This window comes from Oncorhynchus keta, chromosome 20 (assembly GCF_023373465.1).
Source record: "Oncorhynchus keta strain PuntledgeMale-10-30-2019 chromosome 20, Oket_V2, whole genome shotgun sequence".
NCBI lineage: Eukaryota > Metazoa > Chordata > Actinopteri > Salmoniformes > Salmonidae > Oncorhynchus > Oncorhynchus keta.
This window is the reverse complement of record NC_068440.1, coordinates 7,032,679-7,058,739: the sequence shown is the minus strand read 5'-3', so window position 1 is coordinate 7,058,739 and position 26,061 is coordinate 7,032,679. Positions and strand designations below refer to the sequence as shown.

Sequence of the window (26,061 nt, the reverse complement as noted above, 5' to 3'; positions counted from 1 at the left end):
GAGTTGTCTTGTGCTCACACTTTGATGGTTACATTTCAGCAACAGCATCCACAGTGAATGATGCCACGTACTCTGAAATCTCAATTCCCAAAGCTGGACGCAACCAGACATCTACCGACACTAATGGTATGTGTGTGTGTGTGTGTGTGTGTGTGTGTGTGTGTGTGTGTGTGTGTGTGTGTGTGTGTGTGTGTGTGTGTGTGTGTGTGTGTGTGTGTGTGTGTGTGTGTGTGTGTGTGTGTGTGTGTGTGTGTGTGTGTGTGTGTGTGTGTGTGTGTGTGTGTGTGTGTGTGTGTGTGTGTGTGTGTGCGTGCGTGTGTGGGTCAGATGATGTCAGTACAAGCTCGGCAAAACAATGAGGAAGTTTCCTACATATGGGTGGAAAAAGGTTTACAAGATGCAGAACAGATTCTATTTGAGCTTTTTCGTCAAAAATCATGTTCCTTGTTCCTACGAGTCATACACTGAGTGTACAGAACATTAAGAACAACTACCTCATATTGAGCTGCACCCCCTTTTACCTTCAGAACTGCCTCAATTTGTCGGTACATGGACTCTACAAGGTGTCGAAAGCGTTCCACAGGGATGTCCTTTGGCTGGACGTCCTTTGGGTAGTGGGCCATTCTTGATACACACAAGAAACTGTTGAGCTTGAAAAAACCAGCAGTGCTGCAGTTCTTGAGACACTCAAACCGGTGCGCCTGGCACCTACCATACCCCGTTCAAAGGCACTTAAATATTTTGTCTTGCCCATTCACCCTCTGAATGGCACACATACACAATCCATGTCACAAATGTCTCAAGTCTTAAAATCCTTCTTTAACCTGTCTCCTCCCCTTCATTTACACTGAAGTGGATTTAACAAGTGACATCATTAAGGGATCATAGCTTTCACCTGGTAAGTATGTCATAGAAAGAGCAGGTGAGCAATCCCAGGTACTTCTCTGCTGCTGCCACTACAACTATTTTCTGTGACTTTCAATTCATTTCTGCGGTACAATTAACAACCATGGCTATAAATGCTAAAAAGCCCACCGTACTGAAGCACCTATTCTTCCCATCACTCTTGACCTCCACCTACTCACCGGAATGCTCTCACCCTGTACCCATCTTCCTCTGTCACTCTCTTCACTGCTTAGGCATACAACACTTTCTGTTCTATTCTAACCCTGGCAACCTCAATCTGCCTTTCTCTCACTGGACACCTCCGATCTCCATCCCGATTATCACCCTCACAACTAAGACAACTTTCTCCACCGATACCACACATTCCTTCATCTCATGCCCTCCTGCACACGTCTCACATCTGGGCATGTCCCTCCTACACACTGCTGCAATATGCCCATAAACATGACAGCTAAAACACAGTAATATTTTCGTAACATAAGCTCTCACGTGATAACTGACACTTCCTACCTTGACCTTATCTGGTAACGACTCTGCATCAAAACTCAGCATGACAGATAATGTCTTCTCCGGTTTGCCCACCGTATCTACGTCTCATCAAGTGGCAGGTGTCACGGACACTGGGAATCTTCCATTTCAACTGCTCCTCCTCAACACTTCATGCCACTCTCGTAATCACTCCTTTTGACGGAGCCCTGCTCCAGAGATAATCTCGTAATCCGGAGCGCCCTCTCCCTCTGGGGGGAGGAAACATAATAAATCATCGCGAGTCCATTCCGAGTTACTTTCACCAACTCAACAGTCCCCAACCTCTCCTCCACCCAACCTGACACCACGTGTGGATCAACCCAACAACAAGGATCTGTTTCCTTCGGGCTCCCAAGTGGCGTAGAGGTGTAAGGCAATGCATCACAGTGCTAGAGGTGTCAATACAGACCCTGGTTCAATTCCAGGCTGTATCATAACTGGCTGTAATCAGGAGACCCGTAGGATGGTGCACAATTGGCCCAGTGTCATCCTGGTTAGGGTTTAGCTGGTGTAGGCTGTCATTGTAAATAAGAATTTGTTCTTAATGGACTTGCCTAGTTAAATAAAAAAATATATGTCTCACCTCAACTGGGCCAAAATCAGCCTTGGGACAATCTTTGCAGCAGGTACCTCACTCTCAAGTTCCGTCTCTGAACTACTGGAGCACGTATCCCTGTTTTTGCACTTGACGCCCATCTTCCTCACCACTACTTCCCTCTACACTCAACATATATGCAGCAGTCATCACTGCACCTGCCACATTTAATTGATCCTCAATCTCCTCCTGTCCCATTTCCTCCTCAAGCTCTTCCAAAACTTCTGTGCAATCCTCCATTCCATATTCACTAAAAATCTTCCATGTCTCTCCTTTTTATCTTGTCCATCATCTTCTCCTTCACCAGATCTTTCACAGTGCTAGAGGTGTGCTAGAGGTATCACTACAGACCCTCCATTCCATATTCACTAAAAATCTTCCATGTCTCTCCTTTTAATCTGTCCATCTTCTCCTTCACCAGATCTTTCAGAAGACCTGTGTAATCTCCCACTCCATGTTTATTCATAATATGCTGCACTTTCTTCCTTATTTCCTTTTCTGCCATCTTCCCCACCGTGGCCTTCGCCCAACACCCCGGCCGCCTCTCCGCCCACTAAGGATTACTTGTCGACTCAGAATGATTTAGCCGGAGTGTATTTTCTCTCGCTTCAGTTAAAATAATGGCCACCATAGATTTCAAGAAATGTTGCGCCATTTTTTACGTGGTTGCGTCATATTTCGTTGCATACTTTCTGTTGAAGTTTGCATCAATGCATGCTTCAATATATGTACAAACGGAGTACGGACTTGAGAAGTGACCTCCCTGCTCCGTTTTGCATACTTTGATTTGGAATCATACTCTGACCCTCCCGTGTTGCAATTCACATGCTCTGAGTACGGTAGTATGCATTTTGAGAAACACCCACAGCTGTACGTTTTCTTCATGTTTGACGATTTCATGTCTCAAATACAATAAAATGAAGTAGCGGGTCTTATAGGTCCATTTAATTAATTCTCTCTCTGTCTCCTCAGCTGGTGATTCTCAGAAGGGGTTAAAGGTCAAACCAGGTGGATATGACCCTGTCAAAGTGGTCCTGGTGACTCTCTGTGTTCTTCTGATGGGGACGGTCATTGGACTTGTGTTCCTGTGTGAGTGACCTAAACAGTGGAGGTGGCTAGTCTAAAGCAGACTATATATCGGAGACAGATTCATAGAGGCTTTTGTCCAGAGCTATGAATATAGAGAAATATCTAGGCACATTTTTAGCGCAAGAGCTGGAAAATCTCCACAGTACTGCTTCAAAATGGATAAATGTTTTATGCCAGGTCATTGTCTAATTTCTGTGACAACATAACTGATACAATATAAAAATGTTGGTGAATAAATTGAATAGCTATTTGTAATACTTTTCACAATCAACTAATATTACATTATTATGCAGAAGAATGTTGGGGTCAGATTCCTACAATTTAAAATGTATGTCTTTTTGCAATCAGATATCAGCAACCTGCCAACCAAAAACGCAGAGCTCCAAATTCTGCAAGCGGCTTACAATCGAAATCTTACATCAGGTGAGTTTAGTTCACACAAAGAAAATGTTCACATCGGTTTTCTAATATAACTGTTGTTTATATGTAGCTGGATGTAGGGAACTTGAGTCAGAGTTGTTATCTTTTGGCAACTAGCTTTAATGATCAAAAAGAGAGAGCTTCAAGAACTGCAAGTCAAGAACAAAGATCTTCAGGAGAAGGAACGTGCAGGTGAGTGACACATATGACCCTCCAATTAAATTGTGTTGTCTGCCACTAATACAGCCTTTCCATTGAAATGTTCCTCCTTGTAGAATATTAGAAAAAATGTACTGCTTTTGTTATTGTTGGTTAATTCCAAAAAGTATGGATTCCAATGTCACGCTGTGAAAATGATGCTGGTTGGCATTTATTGTCATGAATCTAGCCCTGGAGGCAGCTCTGCAGCGTGGTCATCAACTGGCACAGTCACAAAATCTGATTTGAAACCTAACCCTAATCTCAACCATACTGCTGGCCCAAACCGTAAATGAAGACCAAACAGCTCATTCTTGTTTTCATAATCGTTGTGAGGCCCATCTCGCGGGAGTCGCTCAGTTCTGCCTTCAGGGCAGGATTCATGGCAATAAACTTCAACCTGCGAAAAGCATAATTATCTTTATTCACAACAGTTCGGCAACACAATGAAGAATTGAGAAAGCAGAGAACTCCACCCTCTTGCCCTACAAACACAGGTGAGATCATACTATGAGGGAATGTGTTTACTCATAAATGTAGTAGGTTGTATTATGACCCAAGATAAAAACCTGTTTCAGATAGCAATCCTGAGTTAAAGTCAAAACTACTTCAAATCAAGTTGTCAACTTCAGGGGCAGTCTGTTTTAGTCCCTCCTTATTCATTGATGCAACAATATAATAATAATATATGCCATTTAGCAGACGCTTTTATCCAAAGCGACTTACAATCATGTGTGCATACATTCTATGTATGGGTGGTCCCGGGAATCGAACCCACTACCCTGGCGTTACAAGCGCCATGCTCTACCAACTGAGCTACAGAAGGACCATTCTTGAATAGTTGTGAGATGATCATACAGTATACAGTCTCATATCCACATGGATTGTACACTATCAGTAACACAAAAACAAAAGGCATTTGACTATAGGTAGGCATAGAGATGAGTAGTGCACGGGGCACTGACAGTGGCATATATCTGTTCTCTCTACAGGGAATAATGACTGTCCTCAACCTATGAACTGTGCTGAAGGCTGGGAGTATTATGGGGGAAGTGCTATTACTTCTCCCCTGATAAACTGATCTGGGCTCAGAGTCAGGATGAGTGTATCACCAGGGGGACACCTTGTCATCATAGGGAGCCTAGAGGAGCAGGTATGACTCTATTATTGATTCTCTCAGTTGTTTTGATGCACATTTTTCCTTTCTTTTACAAATGACAATAAATCTTGACATAATTCTTCATACAATGTTTCTGGTGAAGACATTCTTAGATCAGAAAATTGGTACAAAAATAAGCACGGATCCTGAAGACAAGTTCTGGATTGGGCTGACGGACAGTATAAACGAGAATGAGTGGTTATGGGTGGACAATTCATCTCTAAGCACAAGGTTTGAATGCATGTTTCAATCAATATCGTAATACAATCACCCTAGATGAAAACTTATTGTGATCATACCTCTTATGTATTATCATCCTTCAATCCATAGCTTCTGGCTTGGTGACCGGGAGCCAGATGACTGGAAAGGAGAGAACCCCGACGGTGAAGACTGTGCTAGAATGGGGGAACCGGATGGTACTAATGACGGCAAGAGTTGGTTGGATGTCAACTGTAATAAGACTCAAAGAAGAATATGTGAGACAAAATCCCCTTGTGAAACAGTATCTTTAAGAAACTCAAAAGTTCCTTTTAAATATGTCTCTGAACAACCCCAAAGTATTTTTTGCTGGCATTGATAAAAAGGAGGAGAAACTGTATTATGACTGGTTTACAGGAGATTACTGCAGATATTCACATCTTTCTTTTTTTTGTACATACATTTTTATGCATTTTATGCTATGGTGTAAAACAAACCAAATCCCCAACTGAGTCTAATGAAAAACTTGTCAGATACATTCAGTTCACGCCTCTTCACTTCTCAGTAGGCTACAGGTGTTGGATCTTAATTTGCAGAGTATTGTTGTTGCAATAAGATTTGAACTTTAGTCCTTCAATCATGTCATATGTTGCTTGATTGGTGGTTAAGCTGTTACCTGGCCAAATGTAGGCTACATGAAAAGTGCAATATTGTTAAGTGTGTGTGTTAGTGTGGGTTTTCAATTAATTTTTGTAAATCATGAAACATATCTCCATTTTGCAGTGCAGGAAAATTCTCAGCAACAAGAGTGATAAAATTAAGATCCTACACCTGTACATCATCCTCAGTGTGTTTTGTACATGTATATTTCTGCTTAACAGTGCTGTCTCTAGGCTAGTCATTTGAGAGAAAAAATATTGTGTGTGTGTCTATCCAAACCATTGAATTAATAAAGTAAAATTAGTTTTTTTCAGCAGTATATTTATTAAGAAGCTTCAACTGTGAGAGATGGAATCTAAAACAAACATCCAGAAAATCACAATGTATGATTTTTAAGTAATTCATTTGTATTTTATTGCATGACATAAGTATTTGATCACCTACCAACCAGTAAGAATTCCGGCTCTCACCTGTTATTTTTCTTTAAGAATCCCTCCTGTTCTCCACTCATTACCTGTATTTTCTGCACCTGTTTGAACTCGTTACCTGTATAAAAGACACCTGTCCACACACTCAATCAAATAGACTCCAACCTCTCCGCAATGGCCAAGACCAGAGAGCTGTGTAAGGACATCAGGGATACAATTGTAGACCTGCACAAGGCTGGGATGGGCTACAGGACATTAGGCAAGCAGCTTGGTGAGAAGTCAAGAACTGTTGGCGCAATTATTAGAAAATGGAAGAAGTTGAAGATGACAGTCAATCACCCTCAGTCTGGGGCTCCATGCAAGATCTCACCTCGTGGGGCATCAAGGATCATGAGGAAGGTGAGGGATCAGCCCAGAACACTCGCCGTGTTTGGAGGAAGAAGGATGAGTACAACCCCAAGAACACCATCCCAACCGTGAAGCATGGAGGGGGAAACATCATTCTTTGGGGATGTTTTTCTGCAAAGGGGACAGGACGACTGCACCGTATTGAGGGGAGGATGGATGGGGCCATGTATCGTGAGATCTTGGCCAACAACCTCCTTCCCTCAGTAAGAGCATTGAAGATGGGATGTGGCTGGGTCTTCCAGCATGACAACGACCCGAAACACAAAGCCAGGGCAACTAAGGAGTGGCTCGGTAAGAAGCATCTCAAGGTCCTGGAGTGGCCTAGCCAGTCTCCAGACCTGAACACTAAAGAAAATCTTTGGAGGAAGCTGAAAGTCCGTATTGCCCAGCAACAGCCCCGAAACCTGAAGGATCTGGAGAAGGTCTGTATGGAGGAGTGGGCCAAAATCCCTGCTGCAGTGTGTGCAAACCTGGTCAAGAACTACAGGAAACGTATGATCTCTGTAATTGCAAACAAAGGTCTCCGCACCAAATATTAAGTTCTGCTTTTCTGATGTGTCAAATACTTATGTCATGCAATAAAATGCAAATTAATTACTTAAAAATCATACAATGTGATTTTCTCGATTTTTGTTTTAGTTTCCGTCTCTCACAGTTGAAGTGTACCTATGATAAAAATTACAGACATGCTTTGTAAGTAGGAAAACCTGCAAAATAGGCAGTGTATCTCCCCACTGTACATATTTTTTTTTTTTATACCTTTATTTAACTAGGCAAGTCAGTTAAGAACACATTCTTATTTTCAATGACAGCCTGGGAACAGTGGGTTAACTGCCTGTTCAGGGGCAGAACAACAGATTTATACCTTGTCAGCTCAGGGGTTTGAACTTGCAACCTTCCGGTTACTAGTCCAATGCTCTAACCACTAGGCTACGCTGCCACCCCATATGGCATATTGCATAATTTATGCAGCAGCATACAGTAAATCTTTGGACTCACCTTGTTGTGCTACAGTATGCTCACATGAACAGGAAGGTTGGGCGGTGGTCCTTCGTGGGCAAATTTTGTCATCAAAGTCGCCATTCTCTGTATTTATGATGCTTTCAATGCAACTGTGAAAGGTTGAATCATGACGTCAGTGATCTTCAGTTCGGAGTTCGAGAAAGAGGCCGAGTTCCCGTCTTGCAATTCCGAGTTGGATGACCGTTTAAAACTTCATTTCCGAGCCTCCCGGGTGGGAGCGCTAGCTGTGCCACCAGAGATTCTGGGTTCGAGCCCAGGCTCTGTCGCAGCCGGCCGCGACCGGGAGGTCCATGGGGCGATGCACAATTGGCCTAGAGTCGTCCGGGTTAGGGACGGTTTGGCTGGCAGGGATATCCTTGTTTCATTGTGCACTAGTGACTCCTGTGGCAGGCTGGGTGCAGTGCGGCTAGGTTGGGTTGTGTTTCGGAGGATGTATGGCTCTTGACCTTTCCCTCTTTCTAGTTCGTACGGGAGTTGCAGCGATGAGACAAGACTGTAACTACTACCATTGAACACCATGATATTGGGGAGAAAAAAGGAATAAAAAAAAAATGTAATTTCCCAGTTGGAGCTAGTTTTTTTCTGAGTTCCCAGTTCTCTTGAACTCACTGAAGTCTGAGATTTTCCAGTTCCTAGTTTCCCGTTGTTTTGAGTGTGGCAGAAGTCATGCTGGATTGACAGTGTGGCCAATGTTGAATGTTTATCCCTTTAAGCTTGGAAAACAGACCCTTACACGTAGACCTGTACCACACACACACACGCCACTGAATAGCAGGCTAGTGATTGCTGTTAGCCACTGATTCTTTCAAAACCACTCATTGTTGAATTTGCGAGTTCCAACTTGTGCAATGTTTATGCCCAATGGCTGATGAGCACCGCTACGTTATATTTATAATTTCTCTTCATTATTTCTCTTCATATGACAAGGTTGAAAAGGATTTCCCAGTAGATTGACAACTTGATTCATGATGACTGCTAGCTAATATTTTGAAAATATGATGTTGACATGATCAGTCCAACCAAACCTACTGTAGATATAACGTGATTTCACGTCATTTTATCTGTGACCAATGACCTTGAGCCTTCTTGGATGGGCACTTCTAATGTAACTCTATGGCAGCACCCAAGGGGCTTGAATTTTCAAACTCTCCCCGTAGATTTTGCATTGACGTAGTGTCCCCATGAGTGACAGAACACTGAGCCAACTTGAGAACATTACCATCCCCTACGCTCCATATTTTCTGCTGGCTACCCCACCACTACAGAAAGCATTGAGCTAGGCTGAAACACTTGCATTTTGGAGCTGCCTTACTCAAGAAAGCAAAAAGGTTTGTATCAAATCAAATCAAATTGTATTTGTCACATACACATGGTTAGCAGATGTTAATGCGAGTGTAGCGAAATGCTTGTGCTTCTAGTTCCGACAATGCAGTAATAACCAACAAGTAATCTAGCTAACGATTCCAAAACTACTACCTTATAGACACAAGTGTAAGGGGATAAGAATATGTACATAAAGATTTATGAGTGAGTGATGGTACAGAGCGGCAAAAAGGTTTGTATGCAGCTTTATTAACTCAATAATAAATGTAATTTTTACATTGTTTGCAAAATTATATATGCCTAAATCACATGAAACTTTCTCTTTGAGTTGGTTAAGGTAAAGTGATTTTGAAATAAAATGTACAATGTTTGCCGTTAGTGTACACATTCAAGAGACAACACTGTGACACCTAAGGATACTCCCCAGCTCCTGGTTGGTCCTCTCCACCTGCCAGTTGGACTGAGGCTGGAACCCGGACGTGAGGCTGACCGTGGCCCCCATATTCTGATAGAAGGCTCTCCAAACCCGTAACGTGAATTTTATGCTCTCCATACCCGCAATGTCCTCTGGTCCTCTGTACGGCCGTCCTCCAACGGCCGTACAGTCAGCAGGAAAATGACCGTAGCAACCTTGGACCTCTCGGTGGTGGGTCTCCCGTCTGATAGGCGAAATAGAGGAAGCACTGGAGTAGGAAGCCATGGCATTTCGATGAAGTGCCGTCATATTTCTCCGGAAGAGACAGTTGGGTATCGCTGACCTGGGCGGGCAGCTGGGTAGGCTGGGGGACTAGCTCCTAGTGACAACCCGTGGTAGGAGGCCTTCTGATAACGTATGGAGAGCCTCTTGGGTGGTGTCGAGGCGGTGGAGGATGAGGAGGACCTCCTCCATGGCCATACCAGTTTCGCCAGCTGGTCGTGGTGTTGATGGAGTAGATGACCTTGTTCGTAAACTGTCTGGAAGAGGGTTGAATCTTCTGATGCTTCCATATTGTGAGGTGTTATTCTATAGTCAGGAAGCAGGTGCAGAGGGTGAGTTTAATACGGAACAGATACAAAAGAACAAACATGGGAAGCGTACTGAACCTTGATAGAACACCAATAACACCTAAGGTTTGATGAGATGACAACTAAGGGCTAAATAACAGGGGAGTAATCAGGGTAATGATAAAGTCCAGGCATAATGGTGGTTGCCAGGTGTGGTTAAAGATGGGTTGCCAGGACCGGTGGTTAGTGAACCGGTGACGCCGAGCACCGGCGGTGGAGCGGGAGTAGACGTGACACATATAATGACTGTTCAGGATCATTGTAAGAACTTTTTGGGTTCAGAATGTAGGAGCTAGAGACTGAAGTGCAAGTTAAGCACATTGATTAATTAGTTAAGCCAGTATGATTGGTAACACTTTACAATGAGGGTACATGAATTAAAATGATTTAATGCATTCGTTTAACATTAATTTACTTTGAATAATAATTGTATGCATGTTTACTAAGCTATCAGCAAATACAATAATCAATTATTGATAAAATCAATTAAATTAAACTAAATGCAATCGAAAATAGAATCTACGTAATCCCCAAAAGTAATTATTTATCATGAGAGAGCCATAAACCATAACTAGAAATGGTGCAAACCCCAAGAAAGGTTCAAATCTCACCTTTCTGGTAAAAATAGTTAGAAATTGCTGAGATGTAGTCAATTTTGAGGACTCAAACTCAAGTACACAGTACAAACATTATACAAATATGACACAAATATGAAATATTTCATATGATGTTTTTCCTATTCAACAAAACTGTATGAATAAGACTTGAAATTACTTATACGCTTTCTGAATATAGTATAAACAAATTATAAAATGAATAACTGTAAGATGTCACCTTCCTTTTAACTGTAAACTACATATCTATGGTCCTTCTGTAGCTCAGTTGGTAGAGCATGGCATATTTTGAAACGCCAGGGTAGTGGGTTCGATTCGGGACCACCCATTAGAATGTAAACATGACTGAGTCGCTTTCATTGGATAAAAGCGTCTGCTAAATGGCATATATTATTATTATTATATATCTGAGAGCGTTTAGTTAGAGAAAATGTACATATTTTGAAGAGGTCTCTCTTAAGGTCTCTCTCTTGATCAAAACACTTGACTACATTGCTGTAAACATCTGACAGAGCTCTCTCTTTCATCTCACATGTATACTCCTACTGCTCTCTCTTCGTCCGCCCACGTGTTCTGGCACACCCGAGAGCTTCTGGTCAGCGGGGTGGTGGCACCGGGATCCTCATCTCTCCCAAGTGGTCATTCTCTCTTTCTCCCCTTACCCATCTGTCTATCGCCTCCTTTGAATTTCATGCTGTCACAGTTACCAGCCCTTTCCACTAATATTAACATCCTTATCATTTATCGCCCTCCAGGTCCCCTAGGAGAGTTCATCCAATGAGCTTGATGTCTTGATAAGCTCCTTTCCTGAGGACGGCTCACCTCTCACAGTTCTGGGCGACTTTAACCTCCCCACGTCTACCTTTGACTCATTCCTCTCTGCCTCCTTCTTTCCACTCCTCTCCTCTTTTGACCTCACCCTCTCACCTTCCCCCTACTCACAAGGCAGGCAATACGCTCGACCTCATCTTTACTAGATGCTGTTCTTCCACTAACCTCATTGCAACTCCCCTCCAAGTCTCCGACCACTACCTTGTATCCTTTTCCCTCTCGCTCTCATCCAACACTTCCCACACTGCCCCTACTCGGATGGTATCGCGCCGTCCCAACCTTCGCTCTCTCTCCCCCGCTACTCTCTCCTCTTCCATCCTATCATCTCTTCCCTCTGCTCAAACCTTCTCCAACCTATCTCCTGATTCTGCCTCCTCAACCCTCCTCTCCTCCCTTTCTGCATCCTTTGACTCTCTATGTCCCCTATCTTCCAGGCCGGCTCGGTCCTCCCCTCCCGCTCCGTGGCTCGACGACTCATTGCGAGCTCACAGAACAGGGCTCCGGGCAGCCGAGCGGAAATGGAGGAAAACTCGCCTCCCTGCGGACCTGGCATCCTTTCACTCCCTCCTCTCTACATTTTCCTCCTCTGTCTCTGCTGCTAAAGCCACTTTCTACCACTCTAAATTCCAAGCATCTGCCTCTAACCCTAGGAAGCTCTTTGCCACCTTCTCCTCCCTCCTGAATCCTCCTCCCCCTCCCCCCCTCCTCCCTCTCTGCAGATGACTTCGTCAACCATTTTGAAAAGAAGGTCGACGACATCCGATCCTCGTTTGCTAATCAAACGACACCGCTGGTTCTGCTCACACTGCCTTACCCTGTGCTCTGACCTCTTTCTCCCCTCTCTCTCCAGATGAAATCTCGCGTCTTGTGACGGCCGGCCGCCCAACAACCTGCCCGCTCGACCCTATCCCCTCCTCTCTTCTCCAGACCATTTCCGGAGACCTTCTCCCTTACCTCACCTCGCTCATCAACTCATCCCTGACCGCTGGCTACGTCCCTTCCGTCTTCAAGAGAGCGAGAGTTGCACCCCTTCTGAAAAAACCTACACTCGATCCCTCCGATGTCAACAACTACAGACCAGTATCCCTTCTTTCTTTTCTCTCCAAAACTCTTGAACGTGCCGTCCTTGGCCAGCTCTCCCGCTATCTCTCTCAGAATGACCTTCTTGATCCAAATCAGTCAGGTTTCAAGACTAGTCATTCAACTGAGACTGCTCTTCTCTGTATCACGGAGGCGCTCCGCACCGCTAAAGCTAACTCTCTCTCCTCTGCTCTCATCCTTCTAGACCTATCGGCTGCCTTCGATACTGTGAACCATCAGATCCTCCTCTCCACCCTCTCCGAGTTGGGCATCTCCGGCGCGGCCCACGCTTGGATTGCGTCCTACCTGACAGGTCGCTCCTACCAGGTGGCGTGGCGAGAATCTGTCTCCTCAACACGCGCTCTCACCACTGGTGTCCCCAGGGCTCTGTTCTAGGCCCTCTCCTATTCTCGCTATACACCAAGTCACTTGGCTCTGTCATAACCTCACATGGTCTCTCCTATCATTGCTATGCAGACGACACACAATTAATCTTCTCCTTTCCCCCTTCTGATGACCAGGTGGCGAATCGCATCTCTGCATGTCTGGCAGACATATCAGTGTGGATGACGGATCACCACCTCAAGCTGAACCTCGGCAAGACGGAGCTGCTCTTCCTCCCGGGGAAGGACTGCCCGTTCCATGATCTCGCCATCACGGTTGACAATTCCATTGTGTCCTCCTCCCAGAGCGCTAAGAACCTTGGCGTGATCCTGGACAACACCCTGTCGTTCTCAACTAACATCAAGGCGGTGGCCCGTTCCTGTAAGTTCATGCTCTACAACATCCGCAGAGTACGACCCTGCCTCACACAGGAAGCGGCGCAGGTCCTAATCCAGGCACTTGTCATCTCCCGTCTGGATTACTGCAACTCGCTGTTGGCTGGGCTCCCTGCCTGTGCCATTAAACCCCTACAACTCATCCAGAACGCCGCAGCCCGTCTGGTGTTCAACCTTCCCAAGTTCTCTCACGTCACCCCGCTCCTCCGCTCTCTCCACTGGCTTCCAGTTGAAGCTTGCATCCGCTACAAGACCATGGTGCTTGCCTACGGAGCTGTGAGGGGAACGGCACCTCAGTACCTCCAGGCTCTGATCAGGCCCTACACCCAAACAAGGGCACTGCGTTCATCCACCTCTGGCCTGCTCGCCTCCCTACCACTGAGGAAGTACAGTTCCCGCTCAGCCCAGTCAAAACTGTTCGCTGCTCTGGCTCCCCAATGGTGGAACACACTCCCTCACGACGCCAGGACAGCGGAGTCAATCACCACCTTCCGGAGACACCTGAAACCCCACCTCTTTAAGGAATACCTAGGATAGGATAAAGTAATCCTTCTCCCCCCTTAAAAGATTTAGATGCACTATTGTAAAGTGGCTGTTCCACTGGATGTCATAAGGTGAATGCACCAATTTGTAAGTCGCTCTGGATAAGAGCGTCTGCTAAATGACTTAAATGTAAAATGTAAATGTATCTTGCCCCTCTATGACAAACAGAAAGTGTTTTTTAACTTATTAATTATTTTAGATTGCTGTCTATAAATCGACCTCTGAATGTGCTACAAGGACGAAGCCACTCTCTCCTGCTATCATGTAAGGATTCTAAGCACATGCATTTTAAGTGGCTGTGACATAGGGTTCAGCCAGGAGTTGATGGACAGTCGGAAGATCAAATGAAATAGTAGGAGGGACATCCCAGCTGTTGTCACGATTTCCTAGGAGTGGTGAGTGGAATCAGGCACAGAGAGCAGGGTTCAGTAGATTGTCAATTTATTATCCGGTGCACAAAAACGGTCACAGCCAACACACAGGGCGCATACAATAGACCAGCCCAAACACAGGACCAAAATAGTCCAGAGAATAACTACACGAAAACCACCATACAACAGAGTAACAAAAACAATCCCGCACAAAACAAGGGCGGGACAACCTACTATATATAAGGACGCTAATTAAACTAAAATACACACAGGTGAAACTAATAAGACAAAACCAACAGACAAACGAAAAAGGGATCGGTAGTGGCTAGTAGGACGGTGACGACGACCGCCGAGCACCGCCCGAACAGGCAGGGGAGCCAACCGGCGGAAGTCGTGACAGTACCCCCTGACGCGCGGCCCCCGCAGCGCGCCGCCACCGGCCTCGAGGACAACCCGGAGGACGAGGTGCCGGGCGATCCGGGTGGAGGTGGTGGAAATCTCTCAGGATAGAAGGGTCCAAAATGTCCCCACAGGAACCCAGCATCTCTCCTCCGGACCGTACCCCTCCCAGTCCACAAGGTACTGTAGGCCCCCCACCCGGCGTCTCGAATCCAGAATGCCCCGAACCGTGTACGCCGGGGACCCCTTGATGTCCAGAGGGGGCGGAGGGACCTCAGGCACCTCACCTTCTTGCAGGGGACCAGCCACCACCGGCCTGAGGAGAGACACATGAAACGAGGGGTTAATACGGTAATACCTAGGAAGTTGTAACCTGTAACACACCTTGTTTATTCTCCTCAGGACTTTGAACGGCCTCACACACTGCGGCCCCAGCTTCCGACAGGGCAGGTGGAGGGGCAGGTTTCGGGTCGAGAGCCAGACCCTGTCCCCCGGTGCAAACACGGGGGCCTCACTGCGGTGCTGGTCAGTGCTCCTCTTCTGCCGTTCTCCCACTAACCTTAGTGAATCCTGAATGGCTTTCCAGGTGTCCTTGGAGCGCTGTACCCATTCCTTACTTCCCCCATAATAATCCCAGGCTTCAGCACAGTTCATAGGTTGAGGACAGTCATTATTCCCTGTAGAGAGAACAGATATAACGCAATGCCATTGTCAGTGCCCCGTGCACTACTCATCTCTATGCCTACCTATAGTCAAATGCCTTTTGTTTTAGTGTTACTGATAGTGTACAATCCATGTGGATATGAGACTGTATACTGTATGATCATCTCACAACTATTCAAGAATGCTAAATTGTTGCATCAATGAATAAGGAGGGACTAAAACAGACTGCCCCTGAAGTTGACAACTTGATTTGAAGTAGTTTTGAGTTTAACTCAGGATTGCTATCTGAAACAGGTTTTTATCTTGGGTCGTAATACAATCTACTACATCTATGAGTAAACACATTCCCTCGTAGTATAATCTCACCTGTGTTTGTAGGGCAAGAGGGTGGAGTTCTCTGCTTTCTCAATTCTTCATTGTGTTGCCGAACTGTTGTGAATAAAGATAATTATGCTTTTCGCAGGTTGAAGTTTATTGCCATGAATCCTGCCCTGAAGGCAGAACTGAGCGACTCCCGCTAGATGGGCCTCACAACGATTATGAAAACAAGAATGAGCTGTTTGGTCTTCATTTACGGTTTGGGCCAGCAGTGTGGTTAAGATTAGGGTTAAATCAGATTTTATGACTGTGGCTTGTGCCAGCTGATGACCACGCTGCAGAGCTGCCTCCAGGGCTAGATTCATGACAATAAATGCCAACCAGCATCATTTTCACAGCGTGACATTGGAATCCATACTTTTTGGAATTAACCAACAATAACAAAAGCAGCACCTTTTTTCTAATATTTTATAAGGATGAAAATTTCAATGGAAAGGCTGTATTAGTGGCAGACAACACATTTTAATTGGAGGGTCATATGTGTCACTCACCTGCACGTTCCTTCTCCTGAAGATCTTTGTTCTTGACTTGCAGTTCTTGAAGCTCTCTGTTTTTGATCATTAAAGCTAGTTGCCAAAAGATAACAACTCTGACTCAAGTTCCCTACATCCAGCTACATATAAACAACAGTTATATTAGAAAACCGATGTGAACATTTTCTTTGTGTGAACTAAACTCACCTGAGGTAAAAGCTTTTTCCAAATCTGTAAGATTTTGATTGTAAGCCACTTGCAGAATTTGGAGCTCTGCGTTTTTGGTTGGCAGGTTGCTGATATCTGATTGCAAAAAGACATACATTTTAAATTGTAGGAATCTGACCCCAACATTCTTCTGCATAATAATGTAATATTAGTTGATTGTGAAAAGTATTACAAATAGCTATTCATTTTCGTCACCAACATTCTTATATTGTATCAGTTATGTTGTCACAGAAATTAGACAATGACCTGGCAGAAAACATTTATCCATTTTGAAGCAGTACTGTGGAGATTTTCCAGCTCTTGAGCTTAAAATGTGCCTAGATATTTTTCTATATTCATAGCTCTGGACAAAAGCCTCAACCTGTCTCCGATATATAGTCTGCTTTAGACTAGCCACCTCCACCGTCTAGGTCACTCACACAGAAACCGAAGTCCAATGACCGTCCCCATCAGAAGAACACAGAGAGTCACCAGGACCACTTTGACAGGGTCACATCCACCTGCTCTGACCTTTGACCCCTCCTGAGAATCAGGGTCACCAGCTGAGGAGACAGAGAGAGAATGAATTAAACGGACCTATGAGACCCACTACTTCATTTTATTGTATGTTTTTTTGAGACATGAAATCATCAAACATGAAGAAAACGTACAGCTGTGGGTGTTTCTCATAATGCATACTACCGTACTCAGAGCACACAAATTGGAACACGGGAGGGTCAGAGAATGATTCCAAATCAAAGTATGCAAAATGGAGCATTTAGGACACTTCAAATGCGTTCTCTGTTTGTAAAAACTTTGAAGCATCCATCGATGCAAGTGTCAGAAAGTATGAGGAAATATGACCCAACCACAACATTTTTTGAGCTGAAGCGAGTGAAAAATACAGATCCGGCTAAATCATTCTGAGTCGACAAGTAATCCTTAGTGGGCGGAGAGGCAGCCGGGAAAATAAATAAGGCCACGGTGGGGAAGATGGCAGAAAAGGAAATAAGGAAGAAAGTGCAGCATATTATGAATAAACATGGAGTGGGAGATTACACAGGTCTTCTGAAAGATCTGGTGAAGGAGAAGATGGACAGATTAAAAGGAGAGACATGGAAGATTTTTGGTGAATATGGAATGGAGGGTTGCGCAGAAGTTTTGGAAGAGCTTGAGGAGGAAATGGGACAGGAGGAGATTGAGGATCAATTAAATGTGGCAGGTGCAGTGATGACTGCTGCATATATGTTGAGTGTAGAGGGAAGTAGTGGTGAGGAAGATGGGCGTCAGAGTGCAAAAACAGGGATACGTGCTCCAGTAGTTCAGAGACGGAACTTGAGAGTGAGGTACCTGCTGCAAAGATTGTCCCAAGGCTGATTTTGTGCCCAGTTGGAGTGAGACATTTTTTATTTAACTAGGCAAGTCCATTAAGAACGAATTCTTATTTACAATGACATCCTACACCAGCTAAAAGCCTAACCAGGATGACACTGGAGCCAATTGTGCACCATCCTACTGGATTTGTCTCCTGATTACAGCCAGTTATGATACAGCCTGGTATTGAACCAGGGTCTGTAGTGACACCTCTAGCACTGTGATGCAGTGCCACATATTCACGGTTGGAAGCCCAGAGGAAATGGATCCTTGTTGTTTGGTTGATCCACATGTGGTGTCAGGTTGGGTGGAGGAGAGGTTGGGGACTGTTGAGTTGAGCAGTTAGGCCACGGAATGGAGTGCTGTGATGATTTATTATGCTCCCCCAGAGGGAGAGGGCGCTCCGGATTACGAGATTAGGGACAAGAATTGTGCCGTGCTTTGTTCTCTGGAGCAGGGCTCCGAGCAAAGGAGTGATTACAGAGAAAAGAGTGGCATGAAGTGTTGAGGAGGAGCAGTTGAAATGGAAGATTCCCAGTGTCCGATTTGACACCTGCCACTCTGATGAGCGTAGATACGGTGGGCAAACAAACAGAAGACATTATCTGTCATGCTGAGTTTTGATGCAGAGTGTTACCAGATAAGGTCAAGCAGAAATGCATCGAAAGTCAGAAAATAGTTGTAGTGGCAAAGCAGCAGAGAAGTACCTGGGATTGCTCACCTGCTCTTTCTATGACATACTTACCAGGTGAAAGCTATGATCCCTTAATGATGTCACTTGTTAAACCCACTTCAGTGTAAATGAAGGTGAGGAGACAGGTTAAAGAAGCTAAATTTTTAAGCCTTGAGACATGGATTGTTAATGTGTGCCATTCAGAGGGTGAATGGGCAAGACAAAATATTTAAGTGCCTTTGAACGGGGTATGGTCGGTGCCAGGCGCACCAGTTTGAGTGTGTCAAGAACTGCAGGACTGCTGGGTTTTTCAAGCTCAACAGTTTCTTGTGTGTATCAAGAATGGCCCACTACCCAAAGGACATCCAGCCAACTTGGAAGATTTGGAATCATGGAAGGTCCAGCATCCCTGTGGACATTTTGACACCTTGTAGAGTCCATGTACAGGACAAATTGAGGCAGTGCTGAAGGCAAATGTGGGGTGCAGCTCAATATTAGGAAGGTGTGCCTCATGTTTTGTACACTCGGTGTATGAGTAGGAACAAGGTTTGGCGAAAATGCAAAAACTTAGAATCTGTTCCGCATCTAGTAAACCTTTTTCCACCCATATGTAGGTAACTTGTCTCATTGTTTTGCCCAGCTTGCACTGACATCATCTTAACACAACACACACACACACACACATTTACAGTGACACACACACACACACACACACACACACACCATTAGTGGGTAGATGTCTGGTTGCGTCCGGCTTTGGGTTTGAGATTTCAGAGTACGTGGCATCATTCACTGTGGATGCTGTTGCTGAAATGTAACCGTGAAAGTGTGAGCACAAGATAACTCCTCTCATCACATTGGCTGTTCCTGAACCAGCATCATTAACACTCAGTTTATTCGTTTTTGATTTTGCACTTTGGTCCTGTTTTCACAAGAATGCGGTAACATTTTGTACAAACTCAAAACAGATCATGACAATGGCTGTTGTTTCAAAATGTAAGCACATTTTCAATTGACTAAGTACAACACACAAAATCACCCAGTAACCTTTTCACCAAACCTGATCACTTTTTAATCTAGTTTAATCCCTTCATATAAAGTCATTGCCTTTCACAATGCAATGTTCACAATACTTTTCATATGATTCTCTCTTCATTTGTTCAAATACATTCGACCATCACTTAATCCAACTGAGCTTAATGGTTTTAACCCCTTAACCGTTTGGTAAACCTATGAATTTTAAACTGGTTTGTCCACTATATAAGTATCGTGAGAAGTACAAAAATAAAGTGTGTTTGTAAAGTATAAACATGTAAATGACATGTATGATGCATGATAACCATACATAATGACTACTAGTTGTTGCTAATTGATTTCAACATGGAGCAGGAAAGACCGCAAGGTAAAGGTGGAAATCAAAGAGCTCGTGGACAAGGGGCCTGTTAAGAGAGGTGGGCCTGGGCCCCATTAAAGAGGTCAAAGAGTTAGGCATGGGCCCCGTCAAAGAGGTGGACATCAGAGAGAGGGAGGGAGGGAACTGTTGTATCTTATGAAATCAGGGCCATCGTTGTTGAACATGTGATAAACAGAGGCCGTACCATGGCAGAGGCTGACAGATTAGTTCACCCCAATCTGAAAAGATCAACTGTCAATTTGATCCTGAGAAAATGTCATCAAGAAAAGCGGTAAGTCTGGAGGACATGTACTATGCTTTACATCTACAGTAAATACGTATTGTAATGCATGTAAATGTACTCTGTTCTACCCTCAGAATGGACAGAAGACCCCATGGTGGTGGCCGTGTGCTGACCAGAAGGAGTGGACAGTGGTGGAAATGGTGAGGGCCAGAAATGACATACGGCTTTCCGAAATAAAGCGGGCCATTGAGGAGAACGATGACACCTTTTGCCAATGTGACATCCATCAGCCTACCAACAATGGTCCACCTTTTGAAGAGGCATCCAGGTATCTATGAAACACATTTACCTGATGCCAAGTATGCTCAGGTCCAGCACTATATACTGTATTACTGTTACTATTTGATGCACATGATACATCACACTATCATATTGGAACTTTATTCTAAAAATAACCAAAATATAGTTTAGAGGGTGATGGTGCTCGATGCTGCTGTGAACCATCACAAATATATATTTGTTGATGAAATGGGCTTCAACCTGGCCAAAACTCAGAGCCGTGGGTGGAAACTCATCGTCCAATGGGCAACCATCCAAGTGCCTGGACAATGGGGAAACATCTCAATGTACAAAGCTATTTCTGAGGATGGTGTGGCAGGATGTAGGGCATTACTTGGATCCTACAGCGCTGCACATCTCATTGTGTTTCTCAATGAAATTGAACAGGCCAGTCAATGTCAAGGGGTAACCTATGTCACTGAGTGTGACAATGTCAGGTTCCACCCTGCAGAGGTGGTTCAGGCATGGTTTTTGGGCCCATCCCCAATTCGTGGCCCTATACTCTTTCCTCAACCCTATAGAGGAATCTTTTTCAGCATGGAGGTGGAAGCTGTACGATCGCCATCCCTATGAGCGTGCCATAGAATTTCTGTCAATTTTGTTGGGTCATTTAAGTGTATTGCCTAATATAAAAACCGTGTAATCTCCAGTACTGTAGCATTTTACTTTCAGCACTTTAAGGATTATTTGAAACACGCATCTTGCATTGCTATTGGATGAGCTGGTAGTTAAAATGACTAAATAGAAAATATATTGTGTTATGGTGATTAAACCAATGTTCTCATTACATTTCACAATAAACATATGTTGAATCAATGGTTGTGTGGTGAGAGATGTTTACAATCCAAATGAATGCACAATGACAGGTTGTGTGACCAGTGTGACCAGTTGACAGTATTGTACTAAAAGTTGTGAAAATGCACCAGATCCCTGTGAAAATTTGACCAAACCAATGTAAAATAATCAGCACAGATCACTGATAAGGCATGAAGAGTGAATGCAAATCAACTAACAAATATGTTTCCTGAAAACCCTTTGAATTGTAGTCTCTAAAATCTCTGTGATGCAAGTCATTTTTGTCCTAGCGAACATGTTTTGAAATAGGGTATGAATATGTGTTGTCAAATAAAGTCAGTGTAGTATAAATATAATTTTAAAGGGGCCTTCTGGGTATTGTTTTGGTAAACTGCTGGGGGATTGGGCTGGAGGAATGTAACCACTCTCAAGTTCATAGACAGATGTAACACTTCAGGTGTCGTAGGTGTGTGGAGTCAAACGCAGGAGACAGTGAGTGCAAAGCTGTGCGTCTTTAATAGCGCCAACGCATCCCAGGGTGCTCACAATAGTAACGGCCCCAAACACAGGGAATGAGAATGTACAACAGAAAACGTAACGACCAGGCACTAACACGTACTTCTAACAACAGAGCCGAAGGTTACACTGCAATAATCCCGCACAACAACCAGGCGGGCCGGCTGTCTAATAAAGACAAACTAATTAGCTGATTTAATCATGAACAGGTGCTACCACTAAACATACAAGGAGGAGAGGAAAAACAATCAGTGGCAGCTAATAGGCCGGTGACGACGACCGCCGGCGCCAACCGCCCGGGAAGGGGAAACACCCTCGGTCGGACTCGTGACAGTACCCCCTCCTGACGCGCGGCTCCCGCAGCGCGCCGACACCGGCCTCGAGGTCGCCCCGGAGGACGAGGCGCAGGGCGATCCGGATGGAGGCGATGGAAATCCCTCAACATGGATGGATCCAAGATGTCCCTCACCGGTACCCAGCACCTCTCCTCCGGACCGTACCCCTCCCAGTCCACGAGGTACTGCAGGCCCCTCACCCGGCGTCTTGAGTCCAGAATGGCCCGGATCGTGTACGCGGGGTCCCCTCGATGTCCAGAGGGGGGAGGGACCTCCGGTACCTCACTGTCCTGCAGGGGACCAGCTACCACCGGCCTGAGGAGAGACACATGAAACGAGGGGTTAATTCGATAATAGGAAGGGAGTTGTAATCGATAACACACCTCGTTTATTCTCCTCAGGACTTTAAAGGGCCCTACACACTGCGGACCCAGCTTCCGGCAGGGCAAGCGGAGAGGTAGGTTTCGGGTCGAGAGCCAGACCCTGTCCCCGGTACAAACACGGGGCCTCACTGCGGTGGCGGTCAGCACTCCTCTTCTGCCGTCCACTCGCTTGTCGTAGAGACTCCTGGACGGCCCTCCAGGTCTCCTTGGAGCGCTGTACCCATTCCTCCACCGCAGGAGCCTCGGTCTGGCTCGGATGCCATGGTGCCAGGACCGGCTGGTATCCCAACACACACTGAAAAGGGGACACGTTAGTAGAGGAGTGGCGTAGTGAGTTCTGAGCCATTTCAGCCCAGGGAATGTATCGTGCCCACTCCCTGGCCGATCCTGGCAATACGACCGCAGAAACCTACCCACCTCCTGGTTCAATCTCTCCACCTGCCCATTACTCTCGGGGTGATAACCGGAGGTCAGGCTGACAGAGACCCCCAAACGTTCCATGAACGCTCTCCATACCCGAGGCGTGAATTGGGGGCCCCCGATCAGAAGCGATGTCCTCCGGCACCCCGGAGGACATCGTTAGTAAACCGGAACCGGGTGAAGAATATGGCCCACCTTGCCTGACGTGGGTTAAGTCTCCTTGCAGCCCGAATATACTCCAGATTCTGGTGGTCGGTCCAGATGAGAAAAGGGTGCTTAGCCCCCTCAAGCCAGTGTCTCCACACCTTCAGAGCTCTAACCACCGCTAGCAACTCCCGGTCCCCCACATCATAGTTACGCTCCGCTGGGCTGAGCTTCCTTGAGAAGAAAGCGCAGGGGCGGAGTTTTGGTGGCGTACCCGAGCGCTGTGATAGCACGGCACCCACCCCAGCCTCGGACGCGTCCACCTCCACTATGAATGCTAGAGAGGGATCCGGATGCGCCAACACGGGCGCCTCAGTGAACAGCGCCTTCAACTTGTTGAATGCCCTGTCCGCCTGTGCTGACCACTGCAATCGCACCGGGCCCCCCCCCAGCAGTGAGGTAATGGGAGCCGCTATCTGGCCAAAACCCCGGATAAACCTCCGGTAGTAGTTGGCAAAACCCAAAAACCGCTGCACCTCCTTTACCGTGGTTGGAGTCGGCCAATTACGCACGGCCTAATGCGTTCACCCTCCATCACCACCCCGAGGTGGAAATGCGATATCCCAGAAAAGAGACGGCTCGTTTAGAGAACACGCATTTCTCAGCCTTGACGTATAGGTCATGCTCCAGCAGTCTTCCAAGCACTTTGCGCACCAGAGACACATGCGCGGTGTGAGTGGCCGAGTAGATCAGAATGTCATCGATATAAACAACCACCCCTGACCGCACAGGTCCCTGAGAATCTCGTCTACAAAGGATTGGAAAACGGCTGGAGCATTCTTTAACCCATACGGCATGACGAGGTACTCATAGTGGCCGGATGTAGTACTAAATGCGGTTTTCCACTCGTCTCCCTTCCGAATACGCACCAGACTATACGCGCTCCTGAGATCCAGTTTTGTGAAGAACTGCGCTCCGTGGAACGATTCCACCGCCGTAGCGATGAGAGGTAGAGGGTAACTATACCCCACTGTGATGGCGTTTAGACCTCTATAATCGATACACGGACGCAAACCTCCCTCCTTTTTCCTCACAAAAAAGAAACTCGAGGAGACGGGTGAAATGGAGGGCCGAATGTACCCCTGTCCCAGCGACTCCGTGACATATGTCTCCATTGCCAACGTCTCCTCCTGGGACAGCGGGTACACATGACTCTTGGGAAGCGCAGCGTCTACCTGGAGATCTATCGTACAATCCCTTCCCGGTCGATAAGGTGGTAATTTAGTCGCTTTCACTTTACTGAAAGCGATTGCCAAATCGGCATACTCGGGGGAATGCACACCGTGGAACCCTGGTCTGGACTCTCCACCGACGTGGCACCGATGGAAACTCCCAAACACCTTCCAGAACACTCCTCTGACCACCCCTGGAGAACCCCTTGTCTCCACGAAATTTTAGGATTGTGCCGGGCCAGCCAGGAGTCCCCAGCACCACTGGAAACGCAGGCGAATCAATAATAAAAAAACTGATACGCTCCCTATGATTCCCCTGCGTCACCATGTCCAGTGGGACCGTGGTCTCCCGACCATCCCTGACCCTAATGGCCGGCTATCTAGGGAGTGCACGGGGAAAGGAGAATCTATCGGCACCAGCGGAACCCCTAACTTAAGGGCGAGTCGCGATCCATAAAGTTCCCAGCTGCGCCTGAATCGACTAGCGCCCTATGCTGGGAAGAGGGAAAAAAGTGAAGGAAAGAGATTAAGACAAACATATGGCCAACAAGGGATTCTGGGTGAGTCTGATGCTGACTCACCTGGGGTGACCGAGAAGCGTTCCGCCTGCCATCTCTACTCCCAGACGGACCCCCAGCACCGATCAGACGTGTGTCCTCTCCGACCACAGTTGGTGCAGGAAGGCCTCCTCCTCCGGTACCCTCGGCGCAGCCCCTCCCAACTCCATCGGAATGGGAGCGGAGGGGCCGGGTGGTGGAACGCACAGGACCCTCTCTGAACGCCCGCGGGCAGCCAGCAGATTGTCCAGTCGAATGGACATGTCAATCAGCTGATCCAGTGACAGAGTGGTGTCCCGACACGCTAACTCCCGGCGGACGTCCTCTCGGAGACCACACCTGTAGTGGTCCATAAGGGCCCTGTCGTTCCACCCAGATCCGGCTGCCAAGGTCCGGAACTCCAGCGTAATCCTGGGCGCTCCTCCTCTCCTGCCTGAGATGAAAAAGTCGTTCTCCCACCGCTCGGCCGTCTATAGGGTGATCAAATACGGCACGGAAGCGGCAGGAAAACTCTGGGTAGTGCTCCCGCGCTGAGTCTGGGCCATTCCAGACTGCGTTCGCCCACTCCAGAGCACGACCCGTGAGGCAGGAGATGAGGACACTCACCCTCTCCGCTCCTGAGGGAGGGGGTCTAACGGTGGCCAGGTATAGCTCCAGCTGAAGCAGAAACCCCTGGCAACCCGCCGCTCCATCATAAGCCCTCGGTAGCGTCAGACGAAGGGTGCTGGAGTCGAGTGATGGGGAGACCGGAGTCGGGGGTGCCGAAGGTGGAGAGAGGAGACCACTCCTCTCCCATCGGTCCATTCTCTCCATCACTTGATCCATCGCGGATCCGATCCGATGGAGAATGGTGGTGTGGTGGAGAACCCGTTCCTCCATCGATGGGAGAGGGTTGGCTGCTGCTCCTGCTGACTCCATTCGATTTGATTTAGGTGCGGGATTCTGTAACACTTCAGGTGTCGTAGGTGTGTGGAGTCAAACGCAGGAGACAGTGAGTGCAAAGCTGTGCGTCTTTAATAGCGCCAACGCATCCCAGGGTGCTCACAATAGTAACGGCCCCAAACACAGGGAATGAGAATGTACAACAGAAAACGTAACGACCAGGCACTAACACGTACTTCTAACAACAGAGCCGAAGGTTACACTGCAATAATCCCGCACAACAACCAGGCGGGCCGGCTGTCTAATAAAGACAAACTAATTAGCTGATTTAATCATGAACAGGTGCTACCACTAAACATACAAGGAGGGAGAGGAAAAACAATCAGTGGCAGCTAATAGGCAGTGACGACGACCGCCCGAGCGCCAACCGCCAGGGAAGGGAAACACCCTCGGTCGG

At 46.4% G+C, this 26,061-nt stretch overlaps 2 protein-coding genes across 8 annotated transcripts in view; both read right to left on the bottom strand.

Moving 5' to 3' along the window:
- The window catches only part of LOC118399231 (zinc finger MYM-type protein 4-like), a 78,161-nt gene that overhangs the window by 8,423 nt on the left and 43,677 nt on the right, over positions 1 to 26,061 (bottom strand). The window lies entirely within an intron of this gene.
- Positions 14,606 to 26,061, bottom strand: part of LOC127909837 (uncharacterized) — an 18,360-nt gene continuing 6,904 nt past the window's right edge. Inside the window, exons 2-6 of one of the 7 annotated variants that reach the window (XM_052471946.1) lie at positions 16,758 to 16,880; positions 16,318 to 16,413; positions 16,129 to 16,203; positions 15,626 to 15,688; positions 14,606 to 15,273 (exon numbers count right to left, since the gene is read on the bottom strand). In XM_052471946.1, the coding sequence (XP_052327906.1) occupies positions 14,699 to 15,273; positions 15,626 to 15,688; positions 16,129 to 16,203; positions 16,318 to 16,413; positions 16,758 to 16,880 (932 nt within the window). In that variant the 3' untranslated portion in view covers positions 14,606 to 14,698. The remainder of the gene's footprint in view (positions 15,274 to 15,625; positions 15,689 to 16,128; positions 16,204 to 16,317; positions 16,414 to 16,757; positions 16,881 to 26,061) is intronic. The other 6 variants (XM_052471944.1, XM_052471948.1, XM_052471943.1 and 3 more) reach the window with 6 other exon arrangements.